The sequence below is a fragment of the Larimichthys crocea genome, chromosome XVII, assembly GCF_000972845.2.
Source record: "Larimichthys crocea isolate SSNF chromosome XVII, L_crocea_2.0, whole genome shotgun sequence".
Classification (NCBI taxonomy): domain Eukaryota; kingdom Metazoa; phylum Chordata; class Actinopteri; family Sciaenidae; genus Larimichthys; species Larimichthys crocea.
The window spans coordinates 21,006,191-21,025,423 of record NC_040027.1 but is presented as its reverse complement, the minus strand read 5'-3'; the positions used below and the strand labels follow the sequence as shown (position 1 = coordinate 21,025,423).

The 19,233-nt window shown below is 41.4% G+C and overlaps 1 protein-coding gene across 1 annotated transcript in view; it reads right to left on the bottom strand.

Moving 5' to 3' along the window:
* Window positions 1-19,233, bottom strand: part of fbn2b (fibrillin 2b) — a 62,354-nt gene that overhangs the window by 37,253 nt on the left and 5,868 nt on the right. Inside the window, exons 3-6 of the mRNA XM_019256853.2 lie at window positions 12,302-12,384; window positions 12,029-12,130; window positions 5,954-6,049; window positions 5,198-5,293 (exon numbers count right to left, since the gene is read on the bottom strand). Coding sequence (XP_019112398.2) covers window positions 5,198-5,293; window positions 5,954-6,049; window positions 12,029-12,130; window positions 12,302-12,384 — 377 coding nt within the window. The remainder of the gene's footprint in view (window positions 1-5,197; window positions 5,294-5,953; window positions 6,050-12,028; window positions 12,131-12,301; window positions 12,385-19,233) is intronic.

Below are 19,233 nucleotides of genomic sequence, written 5' to 3'. Positions count from 1 at the left end.
ATTAAGCCGTCATTATTTATACATACTTTCCTATGACAAGAGGTCAACAAGTCAAATGAATGAAGAGAAGAAATATATACATACACACTATATGTGTGTCTATGCGTGTGTGTGCGTAAGCATGCATGTGTTTTTAAACCGGATGTTCTTTCTAGACTTTATACAGCTGGAAGATTTACTCTGAGCCGAAACGTCATGCTGTTTCTCACCTGTTGAGAAGAAATGGAGAAATTTTCTAATTATCCTCTGTGCGTGTGTTCGTGTTTGGTTGGAGTGTGCAGTCTGAGCACATGTCTGGCTGGTCTTGTGGAATTTCTGATTGCATTGCATTGTTTGTGTCTGTGTGTCCTTTTTGCTGATGTGGATATAAATAAATGACTCAAATGTGTGGCCTTATTTGTTTGTGTATGTGTTTGTGTATTTGCGCCAGTTCATGTGTTTGGGAGGTTTATTCTTACTGCAGCCAACCATAGCAGTCTCTGTTGGGCTTATCAGCACCATTATCAACAAGCTTGAAATCACTCTTTTCCTTTATTCCCTAATCGCTCCTCAAGAGCTCTGCTCCTTTCATTTCTTCCACACCAAAAGCAGTCACCCAAGCTAAATGTTTAACACAGCGCGAGCACAAACACACATATACAGGGCATAACAACTGTGGGAGAATGGCAGTGGCAGAGATAAGCTCTGCAATCTACCGAGATCTACAACCTCAAGCTGACTGCCATGTCTGAGAGTAACTACACTGTACAGGACACACGTGACTACATGGAAAAATCTACACAAAATAGTTGGCAAAAATAGTAATTTCCAGGCATTTTTAATACAATAACTTTGCATATCTATACTTGTTGGGACTATGATGTCATATCTTGTGGCATCTAATCATGCTGCTAACATTGTTTCTATATTTCACCCATTGTCCTGCAAAATCTGTCTTGACTTCTACAGCTATTTTCGTCTGTTTTGGGAAACTTGCCGTCACAATACTACCCAGCGGTGGAACAATAATGCCGACTCTATTGAATGCAGACACTGCCAGGCAAAAACAAAGTCGGGCAAGTGGGCTCCAGACTCCATCAACAACTACCACTCATGGGACATGTTACATATTCAGCGAAAGGGAAGTCTTTGTAGTGCTTTCTTAACTGGAGCGAGAGGGAATAGGACCATTTTTCATCAGGCTAGATCAAAGACAGACTTCATCGCCGTCTCATGAGGCTACACAAATATTGATTTGAACAAACCAGAGCTCCTTAATTCAGAGTGGGTACTGTGAATAATTTCCTCAACTTTTTGTTTATGAGATGGACCATCAAACTTTAGTGGCCCCATGAACACAGACACTAAAAACTGCTTGTGAAAAGTGACGTTCCTAATGACCCTTAATGCACAACATGGTGATTCAATTCAGAGTGTATAATCATACATAGTGTCTGAATGAAGCACTGGCTTCATTACTCTGTGTTAGCCCAGTGAGACTTTTCCAGACATAGATTAAAACACTCTTAGCCGTTTATATGATCGTAGCTTGATGTTTTCTCCTTTGTGGCTTGATAGGGTTCACTGTGTGTCTTGCAGCAGAAATTTCTGCATGTGGAAAAGACACATATGGGGTCTACATTATGAGGCAATGTCATGGTGCATTAGTATATAATTTACAGACTTGTTGTAAATCAAATTTAGCATGGCTCCAAAGTGACCGAAATTGTCATTGGGAATATTTTCCACAGAATGACATATGCCTGAGTCCCACCCATCCACCAGCGCAGCCACCCTGTCCATCTATGTTCTGTTCACTCTTATCCAGAGTCAACAGAGCAGAAATAGCACAACTTCCTACACTATTTGCACCTCAATGCCTTGACGTCACTCCCTGCAGGGGGGGGGGCAAAATTGCTCCTCTGCGTTCTTCGGTTTATTTACTCTGGAATGGACCGCAGGCCGGGTTTGGGACTGACCACAGAGGCTGTAAGTCCACTGAGACAGACTGGACTAAGCAGTACTGGAGCAAAGCCAGTGTAATGGGCCAAAGCTCTGCAGACACACATCAGAACCACTCCCTGTTAGTACACAAGCAGGTGAAACGCATTAACAAATGCACTAGGTTCATATCGGTGTACTTATATTGATCCACACACTTAATGTTCCATATACTACAACAAGACTAAGAGCAGCCATGCCAGCAGCTCTGTGAGGCTGTGAACATTTGCTAATTAGCACTAAACACAAAGTGCAGCTGAGGCAAATGTAAATTGTTCTGCAACTATTTGGTTTTGAACCAGAGTATTAAAGTTTTGATGTGATGATGCTTCTAGATGGAAAGTCAAGGAATGGTGGGCGCTATCACAAGTTATCCTGAGGGAAAAATGAATGTGTGTACCACATTTAATGGGAAGCCATCCAATAGTAGGGACATTTTACTAAAAAAAGAAGTTTCAATCTCAAGGCAAGGCAAGGTCAGTTGAAATTAGAACCATAAAAACAAAATGTACAAAATGTGCCAATAAATAGATGTTGAGATTTAAGTGAAAAACCTAAGCTGCGGGTGGTGCTAGAGGGAAGTCAGAGGATTCAAAATCTCTTAGAAGTCATCCTCTGAGGAACATGAATGTCTGCTCGAAATACTCTTCCAATACATATTTCAGTCTGGCCGAAAGTCAACCGGCCAACATACAACATCACCATCGAGACACACCACTAGCCTGGCTAGAAACTGACTACTCATAAAGATAATAATGCACTCATATAGTTATTGCACAATGACAGGGTACTCTGTGGTGGGAATAATTTCTGATTTATGGAGTAATGACTAACTCTAATTATATCTCATGCTAACCATAACCAAAATCAGCGACCCTCAGGCACATGTACACACGAGCTGCACACATCACAGACACACCAACACTCAAGGGGTTTCCCATGCCTTCCTCCAGCACACCCAGTAACACATACTGGTTCGCTTTCTCTGCTTTCATAATCACAATTCATCAGCTGTCTTCTGACTGAATCACACAGTAAATCTACTGACTCATGGACTTAGTTACACAAGCTCTCAAACCACAATATGCAACAGAGGTTACACCAGGTTACACCAGGGACGCCCCAACATTTCCAGGCCAAACCCAACAGTAAAGAAATGCACTGGTCATTTATCATAATTATTGAATACCTCAGAGGATTTTTAGTCTGTAAATTGCAGAATGATTTTTTTGGTCAGTGTGCTAACGATTCTGGACAAATGTTTGAATTTCCTTTTCAAGAGATCCAGTGACAAGTGAAAATAAGCATATTGTAGCTGATTTAAGTTTCATATCCAACACACGGTAGCTAAAATCTTTTTTTATTTCACTACTATGATTTCTCATGAATTTTACAGTTAATTGAGCCCATCTCCTTTTCTCTGAAGGATATTTGGCACCAAAACCACACACCAACAAAGATTTATAAGTGTTTCCCTTGTGACTACCTGCACGTCCCCATTCCTTCAACATGGAGTGTTTGTATTCCCCTCGACCAGGCTTTGTGTACACAGCTGGGGAGTCCATTTTCATTTTCGCCCCGTCCCTCCCTTCTTTCTCCCCTCCATCTCCCTCTCTCTCTCTTTCTCTCTCTTTCTCTGTCCTCCCTACCTTGCTCCACTTCTCATCAGGAAATGTCCACGATCACGCTACAAAGAAAGTCTATTCTGTCAGTCCTGTGGGGATGTTGGGGGACAGTGGGGTGGGGTATTTATTGCCAGATGTCTTTACAGCTCCCTCAACCCCCGAAAAGTTGTATTTTCCAAGAAAACAAGACCCCAGAGTTTCATGGAGAAATGAGATGAGGGACGGCGAGTAAGAGGAAGGCTAAAAAAGTTTGACAAAAGAATCTGACAAAGCGGTATCCACAGTTAAAAACATATGGAAGAAAACGTGAAAACATAACACAAAAAGACTGTAGAAAGGAAGATCTGCCTGAAAGAGAAGGATAGTGTTTGAAGAAAACAGATGACTTCAGTGGAGCTAACAGCAGGTGGGTAAATGGTGGAGGTGCAAGGTGAGGGTCACAGGAAGGTTAGTTCGGTGGGAATAGCTGAAGGTGTAAAGGTTCATCTCCTCTTCAAAAGGTGAACTGAGGTGAACAAAAATTAAGTGCAGCCTTCAATTCAGTTCCCTCCCCCCCATCTGCCACAGGACTGTACCACCTATTTAACATTCTGCCATCACTTCCCACTATGCACATACCTCAGGCTTCTGTTCAGAGCTCAGGAGACAAACACCCACTGTCTGTCTGAGCTAACCGTATGAAGTCATCCACATTAGGAGAGCCTGAATGGTCACCAAACACTGAAGTAATGAACTAACAGAGTATGTCTGGACTGATAGGAACAACACTCAGGACTGGACAGCCACATCAAAGCCTTCCTGATTTGATATCTTCCTTAACATTAGCGTTTGTGTGTGCATAGGGAGTGTATTGATAAAACCACAGTCTACCACCCCTCCAGTCTGCTTGGTTTCCATCTCCTGGCTAGTCAGGTCCTGGTTCAGTTGACCCCCAAGCTTGATAGCAGCTAATCTAATCATGATGGAGTTTTAATTTGAAAGGAAAATTTGTAGTTTTTGTTTTATTTTCTTGCAGTAGTAGTAACCTTTATTGTTCATCAGTTATGAGAACATTTTATTCACCAGACTGTAATGGGGCAAGGAGTTTAAGCAGTCACACAAGACAAACAAATAGTTTGGCACAAACATTCACTTTAGTCATATAAACCTCTTATTTGGAGGAAAACAGTGAGCTCACAGTAAACGGCAGTCATAATCCCCTCATTGCAGAGAAGAAATGTGAGTACAGCCAACTATGTTAAGTATAGTAGGTCAAAGTTACCACTAACTTTGACTGCGAAATCAAATGGATCAGTTTGATAGTTATGTTTGTGTGGAATATTTACATGTTCATTGCCCATATTGTCTATTGTCAGCAATGACATTGGTGAGTCTGATTTTCATATAACTCTAATATGAAATCATTCTAAAACTACCAAAATAAGAGGCAGGTTGTAATTGTAATAGCACCCTTTGGTTTTCCTGTTGACATACCAAGTGTGGGCTAGTAGCAGCCAGCCTCTTTCACATCTACACAAACTGATCTTAAAGGAAGCAGACAACAGAGAACCATAACATATTGTTTCGACATAAAAATGAAGATGGGCTCTCACCTCTCTCGCACTGCGGGCCAGTGAAACCGTAGACACAGGCACATCTGTTGGGTCCGATGCAGCGCCCACCGTTCTGGCAGCCATTCTCACACACAGCTACAGGAGACAGAGGAAGAGAGTGATTCACAGAGAATTACTCACTTTGCACGCTCACTCTCTATTTCTGTTTCTTTCACAAACACAGATCTTTCATAAAGCTTCAAATGACTTCACTTTTTAATCACTTGCACCACCAAGACATAAACACATACTGTATTGTATGTTTGTATTACAAACATGTGCGAGGATTTTCATTCATGACATCAGTTCGTAAGCCAGTAACACCAACTCCTTTCACTTCATGACTCAGCACTAACCCAAAAATTAACCCCAATACAAGTCTTACTACTTTTTTTTTTTGTTTGACCATGTATTTGGCAATAGATCTAACTGTGAAGTGTTCTGGGTGTTGAGCGTACTGAAAGTCAAAACTGGACCAATAATGACAAATTGGTCAGGCTTACAAAAAGTTGTAATAGTCCTTAAAAAATCTTAAAACCTAAAACACATGCTGCATATGTTTGAGATTCAAATTAGAATAAATAATGAACAGAAATATAAACGAAGTCTATAAAAGTGCAGACAATTTGCAGAATCACATCCCTGTCATCTTTTTGAAGAAGTTTGTTTCTTATAACTGTATACTTTAGCTGGTGACACCCCCCGACACACACATTTGCACCCAGGTGAGCTGACTATGCAGCAGTTTTCACTCACGCTGTCCACAGTGGCTGCCTGTGTAACCCTTAGGGCAGGAGCAGGAGTCCTCAGCGCAACTGCCTCCATTCATACACCTGACGTTACAGGTCTGAACTGTAGGTGAGAGGAGAGAGAGAGATTTTTGATGAGTTGGAAAAGCACAAAGAAAGCTAAAAAGACACATGTGAACAGATGTTGTTAAAAAAAAAAAAATCAGCATCCTATTTTTATCAACTGCTATTATTACCCAAACCTAAGTTTTGAGAAATGAGCATGAATTGTTTGACGGTTTCGATTTCTTCATTATTATTACCCAATCAAAACCCCATGAACTGTTTTTATTTCTAAACACCTGACAGTTATAAGTTAACCACGGTTACTTAAACACTTCACAATTATTTTTCCACTTGAGTTGTGTTTTTACAATTCTGATGTTTCTTTGTCAGCTTTAGATGAACAGGCAAGGTTAATGCCCCCAGGCCACAAAACCAAAGCTAATCAAGCAGACTGGGGGTAGGTAATAAGTTGGGCCAGCTGTATTTTACAGTCAGTCAGTCAGTCAGTCAGGAATTTGCTGAGAGGAGAGAGAAACTGGGTTACGGGTAAAGTACGATGGCAAAGAAAATCCAAACAGGAAGCATGAAGGAGCAAATGTGAGAGAAAGAAGAGTGAGTAACTTTAAATAGTGCGTAACAAACCAAAAGTGCTGTGGTGGTACAGGTATTATAATGTAAAGCAGGAGCCTCATGGCTAACAGAGTGCTTTACCAGACTGTAAGAGGGCCAATCTGACAGACTCAAACACGTAGCAGCAGCTTTCATAAGGGAAACTAATTGGTCTTCCTGGCAGACAGGCAGCTTTGTGCTGAGCCAGCCTTTTACCGAACACAAGAAGAGAGAAGACACCTACAGTGCTGGATGTTGGATAACTGTATTCTCTTAATGTTTCCTTGCATCCTCATTTTACTTTCATCCTGGCACAAGAGGATATTTTATTGTCCTTTTGTCTCCCTTTATTTTCCTTCCTTCCTCCACTTTGCCTGTTCCCTCAGTGCCTTTCATACTCTTCGGTCTATATCTAAATCGCAAGTTCAACATTAATTTCCTCCCTCTTTCTCTCCATCTGCCTGTTTGTGTCTCTCTAAAATTTCTGGCATGCAGAGCTGTGGAGCAGAGGGGAAATGACTGAGCTTCCCTGTAGCCGAGTTTGTCTAATGAGACTTTCTGAGTTTGCACCGTTGCCAACAGGAGGCATTTCAGCCACTATAATCCACTAAATATGACTTGTGTGAGTCACGATGAGTGAATATACTCTTAGGTAGCTTTTCATTGTGATTACCCACGTCTGCATTACTGGCAGCTCAGACTTCAGTTACATGAGCTGAAGCTCAGCAGCATGAATCTTGGAAGTGGACCCTGTGCAGTTTCAGTAAATGCAAAGCATTGGTTTAATTCAGTGGAAATGTCAACGCTTTTATTCTCTCTTTGTATCTAATGCATCTCAAGTCTAGGAGGAATTCCAGTTAACCTTCTCCTATGCAACACTTGGCAGACTACGTGTACAGATTTGGCAGAAACTACTTTTAGTCTGGACTGTGTCTCGTGGCAACATTTGATGATAAATTGAAGCAAATAGTTTGGTACTCTGGGGCAGGTTGGGTTTATAGGTCAGTGTACTAGTGTGCTGTCTCTCCCTTCCTCTCATGGGAGATGGGTCAGGTCTTCCTCTCAGCTTTCAACCTCAGCTTATATTGAAGACATGAGGTTAATACTGTACACGCTATTGATGCTCTTTCTTCACATAAGGCCAACAATTGGAGCAGTGATGTGAAACATGAATAATGATTGCAGTGAGTGATTGCAGTTCTCCCTGCCATGGAACAAACCATGGAGAAAACAGTTTCAGTGTGCTGTAAAGCCGACTCCTCCAAAGCTGAGGGCAACTTGGGTAAACACTTTCATTTTTCAATCTCCCACTCCAAAAGAAAAGTGTTTTGAAATGGGTCAGGGACTTAGGGAACATAGGGAAAGATTTTTTGTCTAGGGCTGGTGGAAAAGGAGATGCTGCTGTAAGTGTCTCTGTAGTCACTGAACTCTCTGTTTAAGGAACAGAGGATGATGGGACAGGTGCTGGAGGGATGGAGGTGTCATGTGTTTTTTCTGTAACAGGAACTAGATTGGAGAAAGAGGAGGTGGAGGAGGAAGCAAACAAGCACATTTGGAGACAGAAGGAAATGATCTCACTGGTTAACTTCGCCTCTCACTCCCCCTCCTCATGGCACTTCATCCCCCACTGGTGAGGAGAGATGGCTTGCCCCAATGACCCATGCCTGGAAAGCTGCACGTGTAAAGCAACGGTGTGGTGGGGGGGGGGGATATGCATGTGCGTAAGTATGTGTGTGTGTGTGTGTGTGTGTGTGTGTGTGTGTGTGTGTGTGTGTGAGTCTCCAAGACATTGAGCAAAAGGAGTTGGGTGTAGCTTTGCGGCACCACAATGCACCTCTGTATTCTGGTAGTGTCGTCGGTGAGCCGCTCACATCTGGGTGTTTTTTATGAGAGGCTGCGAAACACAGGAAGTCCAGTCTTGTGTGTTGAGTGTGTGTGTGTGTGTGTGTGTGTGTGTGTGTGTGTGTGTGTGTGCGTGCGTGTGTGTGTGCAGGTCCATGTGTGTCTGATGGAAAACTGAGGAGCTTTAAAGCTGTGTTTTGTCCTGATTTACACACACCCCAGAGACCAGTGACAAGTGGGCCTCAGTTTCAGCATGGATAGGTGATGTAGTGAAACAGAAAACTGTGAGATGCTGTCAAAGCAGATTGAAAGTCAAATACAAATAATTCTTTCCATGCAAGTCTGTACTTCACACACATTAGACCAATTTATTTGCTTACTTAACAAGACAGAGCATTACTTTACGGTCAAGATGGACTACATTGAAACAGCATGGCTTCTAATTAAAAAGACCTCTGTCTGCTTTCCCAGGACTCACTAGTGCTCCTAATCCATAACCAGTGGAAACCTGTCAGTCTAAGGACAGCTGTTTCTCAGCATTAGGGCGAGAACGTCTGCGGTAATGATTTCGTAATTATGGTTATGGGAAGACAAGGTTATAAAGATGACCCTATACGATCCTCAGCACAGCTGTTCTGCCCTAAACTGTCAGTGAGTTTATTACAAAGGTGACAGCATGAACCTTTGTCATCTAGGAACTGACATGTCCAAACTCCAGGTTATCAGTAAGTGTCACTCAGGCAGTTATAAGGCCATCTTGACTTTGTTAAGATTTTACTCTTCTAATTGTAGAAATGTGTAGATTCTGGCCAAGCTATACACAGAAACACGTGCTTGCATTGTTCATTGGCGAACAGAAAAGATTCCAGGAAGAGCCGTAAAAAAGAATCATAGACAACCATCTGTGTGGACACAACAGTAATCACAGACATGTGGATTACATGTATAAAATCAGAAATGTGCTGCTGATTTATTTAAACCTCTGCATTCCTTGGGCAAGCTGTGACACATAAAGATGCTATCTATAACCCAGCGAACCAGGGTGCTAGAATCAGGCTGTATAATTAAGGCAGAGGAAATTGGTGTTTCCAAACGGATCTCCATGGAGCTGCAATTTGTTTCCAACTGCACTGAATTATCCTGTTAAATGGTGAACTCTCTCCAAAAGGCTGAATTGGGGAGTTAGCACATTTGGAAAGACAAGATCTACAATGAGGAGTTTGCCTTCCCTTGGTGTGGCCTGAAGCCTCCAAGACCGATCAAGTTGTGAAAACAAGTTTTAAATTCTAAATACGTTAAACACATCTCAAACAGTGAGTATGACACTGTGGGAATTAAATAAAAATAAAGTTTTATAATCAAAGCCAATGGAGCACGCAAGACAATTGGAAACATCTAACCCAAACATAGCAAAGATTTAGACACAGCAGAGATCAGTAGTAGTTACATACTGGTCAGTTTAGTAGATTTATAAAGTGACCTCCAAGGTTACTTAGGGTCATTCCACAGCATTCAGCATTCACTGATCAGCATACACTGATGGATGTATGTTTATCTCGGTCATAAAGCTGTTTGACCTCTGGCCTTCATGAAAGCTACCAGAGAGGCCATAGAAAGGTCTTTGGTGGGGATACACTTAACAGTGCACTAAAACAATTTTCTTATTCACTAATCATAGAGCTATAAAGCTGTCTCTGATTATTCAGATCATATGTTATTTCGGTAGCATCTCCACTGTCTGTAAACTCTGTACAAAGGCCACCATAAATTCCTACTGAGAAGAGCTAAAAACCAGAGTTTGACAATCAGTTTGCTCAAGTTCTGCTAAGCCTCTAACTCTAATTTATCACTTCACTTTCTAGCGCCATTCCTGCCCCTAAGGAACATGACTTCATCGCTCTTGCCAAAGCTCTGACTCTGCAGGAGATCTGTTGCGTATCCTGCCATACAGGTCAGAGGCTGTTTTATTCCACCCCACCCTCCTTTGCCCTTCCTCTAAGAGTCATCCTTAGTTATGGCTGGAAAGGATCCTGTTTTACACCTCTGGGTCACAGCCAACTGATGCTCACTCTGTGTGTGTGTGTGTGTTTTTTTGTATAAGCGTCTGAGTGTCTGTATATATTGTATCTGTGTTTGTCAATGTGTGCAGCTTTGTGAGCGAAAATGTGTGTGTTAGCAGGCTCAATGGAATGTGAGCATGTGTAAAGGGTCTGGCAGGGGCCAGGCGTGACTGACGAGCTGATTTTGGCGAACTAAAGCAGCGAAGCTGAACATATTGCTCGCTACTTAATACACACATTGACACGTACTCTGCATGCTCCCAGAGTGCTGCTTAACGACAATGTTTTCTGCATGTCTAGAACATATTAACTTCATATTTAAACCCTGCACATACTGCACTAATCTCACTAAGACAAACGTGATTTCACACACTTTGTGTCTGCAGTAAAACACCTCCACCCTAACTCCACTCCAAACACACACACACACACATCCTGAGTGGTCTGTAACTAAGCCCAGCAGACTGAGCTGGGGCAGCCAGACTCTCTACTTTAATCCTGACAAACCCTGTGACCTGCAGGCTGCAGTGCAGGCCTGGGACTCTATACACTACTATTACACTTAACAGCACTATTCTTGCTACCATGAGTAAAGGGTGGAACCATTACATTTGGAAAATAGCCAAGCAACTGGATGAGTAGGATCTGAAACTGCTCAGTGTAACAAGCACTGTCATTTGATCAGTAGTTTGGGTCACGTTGCAGGATCACACAGTAAAATGAAGTCAGCCTCAGTGTTATTTAGAAGAATAACAAGAATATACTACCATCTATCTGCTGGATCATTCTGCCTAAAGCCTTCTGATTATTCTCAAAAGGCTTCAATCTGTGGATGCAGTCGAAGGAAAGCTTCTCTAACCACTATGTGTTTCGGTCCAAAGGACCTTTAAAGCTCGTTAATTAACACATTACATCCTGTTCATTTAATCAGAACAAAAGACTAAGTGTAAAAATTCGACATTTTACAAGGTGTTATGTGCTGAAATATTTCTTGACTAAGAACAGTTGCCAGGAAACAAGCAGAGTCTCCAGGAAATTACTGCTCCCAGTTATTTAGAGGTGCAAGTAGGCACGTTTGTCATCTTTGGACAGAGCCAGACTAGCTGTTTCCTCTTGTTTCCAGTCTTTATGCTAACCTAAGCTAACAGGCTGCTGTAGCTTGTGTCTCCACCAGAAAGTACATTTCCCAAGCATCCCTAATATTAGCAAATGTCTTGTTATAAACTTGAAAATATCAAGTGTACAATCACATAAGGCATAAAAAAGAAGGAAAGGAAACAAAGAAAAGAAGGAGGACTGTTTGGTATTTTGCTAGTGAAATTACTTGAATGATAGAATAACTCATTAATTGTTTCAGTTCTTTCAGGATTGGGTGGCCAAGAGTCAAAAATCTCAAAAACTCTCATATGAATATCATGAAATGGATCAAATAGCTGCTATCCTTTTGTAATGCTGTTTGTCTGTGACTGCCCTCTGATGGGGTTTGAAAAAGCTTCAGTTACTGTAAATGTCACTCTGTTACTGACCTCCTGCTCCTGCTCCACAGCTGGGAGAGAGCTGACCACTTGAACAGGTACACATGTTGGGTCTGGAACAGAAGCCATCGCCACATGAATTCCTGCAAATTGCTGGAAAGAGGAAGAGGAGGGTGAATTTAATTTGTTCATTCATTTTTTTCATGTCTTCCAGCAATACACGATGAAACAAGCAGAAACAGAATTATCCCCGGTCTATTTGTTATCTTCTCCACTGGGTTTGTATTGTCATATTAAAGAGGACTTAAGGATGGAGGAACTTACGGACAATACACTGGTTTCCTCCTGGCAGAGTCTTCCAGCCTGGACAGCAGTATGAATGGAAGCGAGAGCCACACACATTGGGCCTGATAGAGACAAGAAAGAAAGAACAAACAAACTCAGACCTCCCAAACATATTTTGTTATATCCTAAACAAATACACAGCGTTACAAGTTATTTTCTGAGCTACCCAAGACCTGCAAGGCCTCTGCCTTCAGAATAAACAAAACAAACTTTGATACAAAGCCTCCTCGAATGATGGATGGAGGTATTTTCAAGGAGATGAGGAGGGGAAGGAAATGCAAGAGGGCATACAGCATGAGGAGTTGCATTTTGTTTTCATTTGAGGTTGAATTTAAACTTGCAAGGACAGGATGTATAAACTCCTCCTTTCTCCCAAATTCCATGACTGGCTGTCCTGTTCTCTGGCAAATATCCAGCGCTGCCCCCCTTTCACTGTCTCCCTGTTTGTTACTCAGCTCTGCTTCTTACTGGTGAAGAGCCTGCAGCAACCTTTGACCATGTCTGACAGATGTGAGAGTCATCATGGCTTATAGAGCCCTTGATTGGCCTGACAGGTTAGCCACAAAGTTTTCCTCTGAGAAGATGGTTTAACCACATCTAGAGATGACTGTCCCTTTGCTCACACGCGCACATAAACATGTAGAGGGACTGAGGTTTACAGCTGACCTACAAGCTAATGTGAAGAAAACTTCAGTTTTTATATTCCGTGAATAATAACACACCTACTTATAACACAGTTTATATAGAAAAGTATCAACATGCATCAATCACAAAACCCAAATCCATGTACTATAAGAAAGTGCCCATGGGTCAGTGCACTCAAATGAAATAATCCAAGATGCTGCATAAAGATGTTTAACAAGCTGAAAGGATTCCAACAATGTGGTGGCACTAATGATATCCTTAGTGACCTTTCAAAGCGTATAATGACGGGTATGTCTATGGGCATCTGTGTTGGTGGTTAGTTGCTTGCATTTGCCGATGGCATGACTAACAATTGAGAGACCACAACTTGGTAAATTGGGATAAAGTCTGATCCAGATGCTCATGGTAAAGTAATTTGCCACAGGGATCACATCCCTTCGGTCTAGAAAAATTTGGCCCCCAGGTCATAATTTATGACTGTTTAAAGTAATGCTAGATTACCCAGTGTTTTTTGACGGTGACCTCGTAAAAGTAGACAACAACTTTAAAAGGATACACCCAGGATTTGGTATTGGGGGGATGTGAGAGATTTTTAAAAAGACCGATTAAAATTGATAAAGCAGAGGCTGACAATTTCTGAATTTTAGTTCTGTGTATGACATTTCCCATGATGCAACTCAATAGCCTGTTTCATTAGAGCTTCCCTGCCTGCATGTCCTCATCTTTCAAACCCAATTCATAATTTACAAAGCATAACGCATGCTTTCTGTCAAATATTCAAAGTCTCATGCCTAATGGAAGTTAATCCTGATGATATAACTATGACATCACCAGATTTTTTTTTTTTGGGGGGGGGGGGTTTGCAGCGCGCCCTCCAAGGCCACAGAGGACATTTTACGATTGTTTTCACAGGCTGAGTGGTACGCCTCATGACAAGCAAACTGACTCTGTACTAAAGATGCTCTGAAACTGCTTGTCATTTCTGATAATGTAACTTGCTCAATTTTTATTTTTTATTTTTTTCATGTCAAAAATAGTGGGACATTTTTCATCTTAGCATTGCTTTGAGAAGTTTACGAAGCCAGAATAAGCGACTGTCTTGGATTTTTGCTTGATGAATGACTTCAATAGTGTATAGTCACCTGGGAACAAGAATTGCTGTGTTTTCATTACCTGTTGAACCACCATTTTTCTACAGTAACCCAGAATGGACATACCAAACACTGGCCTTTAGCATTTTTTCATTGAAGGGACTGCTACTGTGGGTTCCTTAGGTGAGGGCAATTCATTTGGTTGCAATCTATTGCAATCAATGCTACACACTGGTCCCTTAATTAGTGCATGCCCATAGCATTAAAGCTAGTGTCAGCATGTTAACATGCTCAAAATGAAAATGCGAAAATCTTTTAAACTTCCTCATGAATCCTACTGCTTTTCTTGGCAAGATACACCCTGTGTACCAGTCAAGAACTAAGACTGGCAAGGCACCCATGCTCATACGAGGGGCAGAAGTTAGCCATCAGGTCTTTCTGACAGAATATTGTCTACTAGAAAGGCTTTCTAACACATGGTCAATGTTATGAAAGGGTCTATTTTTAACCCCAACTATGATCTTTTCCTAAACCCAATCAAGAGGTTTTTGTTGCCCAAACCTCACCAAGAGGCTTTGTTGCCTAAACATAACCAAGCGGTTTTGGTGTCTAAACCTCACCAAGAGGCTCTGTTGCCTAAACTTAAACAAATAGTTTGTTCAATAGAGACTTTCTTCTAGCCTTTGTTGCTAAAACTGGGTGAAAACGACAGAGTTTAAAAAGAACCTGCATTGTCATACCAATCCAAAGTCTTGTGGGAGTTGTGCTTGTAAACATGTTGTACCATTTAACGTTGCAAGGGGCAATCCATTTTCAATGCATGCATGTTACCAAGTGATATGCGGAGGGAGAGCATTGTTTCAGTTTAAGGCGTATCCAGCCATTTCCGCTGCTGTTCAAGCAATTACTTTGCATTTAGAAATCACTAGAGGATTAGTAGGCGCTGGCTCTCCTCACCTAGTATCAAGACTAGATGTTACTAAACTCTACACACTGGATCTTTAAAGGAATAGTTTCGAAAACCTTAGAGAATAGGTCTATTCATATTCATTTTCATGTTGGAGTGTTTGATCAGAAGATTGATATATACAGAATAAATATGTAGTGGGAATCAGAAGCTGGTTAGCTGTGTAAAAAACGACAATTCACTATTTTGCCTGGCTACTTCTTGGCCAGTTGTCAGGCTAACAGCAGAGACAGTCTTCTTTAAAAAATGACTTTTTAGACTATCACCTAATTATCCAAATTGTTGAGTAGATTTTCTCTGGATTGGGTGACTAATTAATTGTTTTAGTGTCGCAGTTAAAGTAAATGACATGCAAGCAGCTAAAAGTAAAAGTCAATATGGCACTTTTTTTTCTTGTAAAAGTAGTATAGTAATGTGTTGTTTTAGTCAGATACGTAGTATTAGAGGAGATTAGAAGACCAGTTGGAAATAAAGAGTTAGCTCTAATGAACTTCTCAAGTTCCTCCTGCGTGAAACAGATGACCTTCCTCTCCTCCTCACCAGACGGTATCCATAGAAACCCTAGCCTGTCACCGGGGAGATGACAGCTGGGGTTTGGATCTCTGATGGATGGAGAGCAGAGCACACCTCCAAACACATTACCAGATGGCATAGGAAGACAGCGAGACAGACAAACAGGTGGGCAGACAGACGAGAGATATTTACCTACCTAGACAGAGTTAGTGGAAGTAAAGATAAAAATAAAACAGCAAAGGGAGAAAAGACAAGAGTCACAGAAACTGAAACATGACAGTTGGTTTTGGAGAGAAAGTGTGAAGAGAGAGCAAGAGAGAGCGAGAGGGGAATCAGGACAGTGGGAAAGGAGCAGGGGATCAGTGGGAGGGAAAGCAAAACAAGTTTATGTTGAGAAGAGGAGGAAGCAGGAGAAAGAGTGGGAGTGGAAAAGAGATATGGAAACAAAGGAGAAAGCAACGAAAGCAAGAAGAGGCCAGACCCTTGGTGGGGGTTGAATTTCTGGGACAAACACACAAACCAAAGTGAGCTTCAAAAAAACTTCAAAAATGCATAAAGCGAGACATCAGCATTCCAACACTTAATGAGCAGTGAACCCAACGTCTTCCCCGATCTATTTCTCCACAAAGCATGGAAGATTTTCCACTGTTATAGACCTTGCGGATGTCAATATATGAAGGATTATAGGGGTTTGACCCTGAGGTGCTCCGGTTTGTTATTCTTCATCTCTCTCTCTCTTTCTCCTGTCTCACATACAGACACAGTCTTTCCTTCAGGTCAGTGCCTGGTCTCCGATCACAGAGAGGAGGCTTTAGAGGATGAACTGAAGTAAAACAGAATGAAAGTCAGCCGTAAAAAAAAAAAGAAAAAAAAAAAGGAGTTTACGCCCCAGGGGTTTTCCTCAATATTGAAATGTCCTACTGTTTTCAGGGCTCAATCTAAAGGAGATTAACTCTTTGAAGTTGCCTCCCGGGCCGTGGATTGCTCGTTAACTGCCATTAATAGTAATAAAAGGAAAATGGCTGCCACCTCATCCAAGAGGAAATATGAAGAATGAAGAAAAGACGGATACTGTAGTCAGAGTTCAAAGTCAAGGGGGAGGCAGCTTCATAGAGACCTACAAGAGTAGGCCAAATAACTCTGATAACCAAAAACAACATTTTATGAACATCTGCTTATCCTGCAATTTCAAGAAACTCAACTAATGAATCCAACAATAGAAAGATAACATATAAAAAACTAGTTTGATGATTAATTTTTTTTAATTTCCTTTTATTCTTTTAAGCGTGCCAAGTGATTTCAGTTTTTATGTTAAAATTTACTGCTTTCCCTGTCATATCACTGATTTATAAATGGATTAATGGTAAAGATAAACATCAGATTAATTAAGTAAGTATTGAGTTGTTTTCTTTTGTTCTTTTGATGCTATAGCAAAGACTTCAAGTTATATAATTAGAAACTGCAAAATCAACAAGTTATACAGCTGTAGCCTGAGGGTCCCTTTCCCATGCAGGAATCCACAGGGTCAAAGGTTAAAGCAGTTCTGAGCAGCCGGCCTCCACTGACCTACAAGGAAGGGCAGCACCGGGCAGGCATGGAAAATGACTATACAGACGGTCTGTTTCCACAAAGACACAGACCAGAAGTTCACAGTTGCTAGGGCCCCAGGTCAGGTGTCTGTGTCCATGTATATGTGTGTGTCAGTGTACTGGTCATAGGTCAAAGGTCATCTGCCTGGTATCTGAGCCCCCTCAGCAAAACTCTTACATATTGCTGCCTCTAGCAACACCTGGGCCTGTTGCTCTCCTATCAGATCTAGAGGAGGGGATAACAAGGAATGCAGTGTATGGAAAATAACACAAAAACAGAAACTAAAGGGAGGAAGTCAAGATGTAAAGAAACTGGGAAAGAAGGAAGGGCAAGTGCAAGAAATGAAAAGGGAGATATGAGTGGAGAGATGGACAGAGATGAGAGAAACATGGATAATCTTGGCAACAGTGTCTCGCTAAACTAAAACTAAACAATGAAAGAAATGAAATTGAATTGAACTGAGATAGCGAGATAAAGAGGGAACAAGTGAGTGTAAAACAGTCAAACACAACCAACAGTAAATCATTGGTAGTGTGTGTTGTGATGAGGAGATATAGTTGTTTAGCACAATAACTTAAACTGTGGTCTACCAAACAAATCTCAGAGAGGACATTTGTTTATTGTTCTGGTTAAATTAAATTTAAAAACATAATTATCCAAGATATTTCTAAACTCAAATGATTTGTGGCAAACCTAATATTGTTTGTGTTCAGCTATAATGATGTGTCGTTTAGCAGAAGTAGGCTAATTGTAAATCAAATACAGCTCTGCACATGCGATGACTTCATGTGTGTAAACGCAAAATGTCTGTATGCTTTTTTTTTTACTGTGTGTGAGGAGATGTCAAATGTGGGAAGTAAACTGATGCTGGATTCTTTTCATACAGTTTGACTTTAAGTAGAAGCCACTTCATTATCACACCACATGATAATCATTTGTCCTGGATAATCCTGTCTTTACAGCTCAGTCCTAGCCTGCACATACAGTAAGCATAAAATGCAGACACATAAAAACCTAAAATGGAACCTAATGCACATAAAACAGAAAGGGAAACTGGCAATTGTTCCTTCATCCCAAATATAAATTCCTCTCCAGCTTTTTTCCTTCATCTTTCCTCAAAACACTGAGATACTGTAGGCCTGAGGTAAAGAGGTTTGCCTTGTGACATCCAGAATGGGAAAATTCTTTTATTCTCTTTCAAATTACGCATATTCCAAGGCAGACAGTAAATAGAGGACGCCATCCAGGCCATCAGGGTGGTATTGACATTACCCTGGAAGGGACTTGAGAGGCCAAATGTAATTCTCTGCTTTGGGGCTGACTGTCTGCCAAGTTAGCCAGCATCCAAGGCGTCTCTTCTCAGCAGAGCTGGGTAAAGCTGGGCCAAGCTGGAGTAAGTTAATAAGGTGGGTGGCTGCTAAAAAAAAAAGAAAAAAAAAGAAGAAGAACTTGGCTGGATTCTTAAACTCCAACATACAAAAGATCTTATTAAACTATAAATATTCAACTCTTTCAGTTGGTAGGGGTGTTTGAAAGCAAAGGAGCAATCAAAAGCAACAACTCTACACCTCATACTTTCCTTCTTTCATTCCTCCAACCAGACAGTCAATCACCAATTGACTACAGTAGGCCTGCCAGCCAGCCAGCCAGCCTAAGGTCTGATCAGATACCGCCCTTGAGTGGACTGATGCCAGGCTGCAGTAGGAGCCAATAAATCAGAGTCAGTCAGCATCAGACCTAACGCTACCAGAGACAGACCAGGGGATATGGAGTTCTAGCCAGCAAATAAACACTGCACCCCAGCCCAAGGCCAGCATAATGACCATCATTAAACTAACCTCCCTCCATATCCCACACAGAGAATCTGTGAAACCTATACAGAGTTACTGACAGTCCAAGTCTTAGATGAAAGCATTATGTATTGCAGTTTGTTGGGGTGAATGAGTTGTAGTAAAATTCTCGTGTAAGAAACATTTGGCCGTCCTTACACAAAAGCGTTATCAATGGCCAAAACACTTACTCACTCAACACAAATGTGATTTCTTCACCCTGCGGCTTCTGTCCAGAGGTGGTGGTAGATAAAACATGCACACACATAGATGACT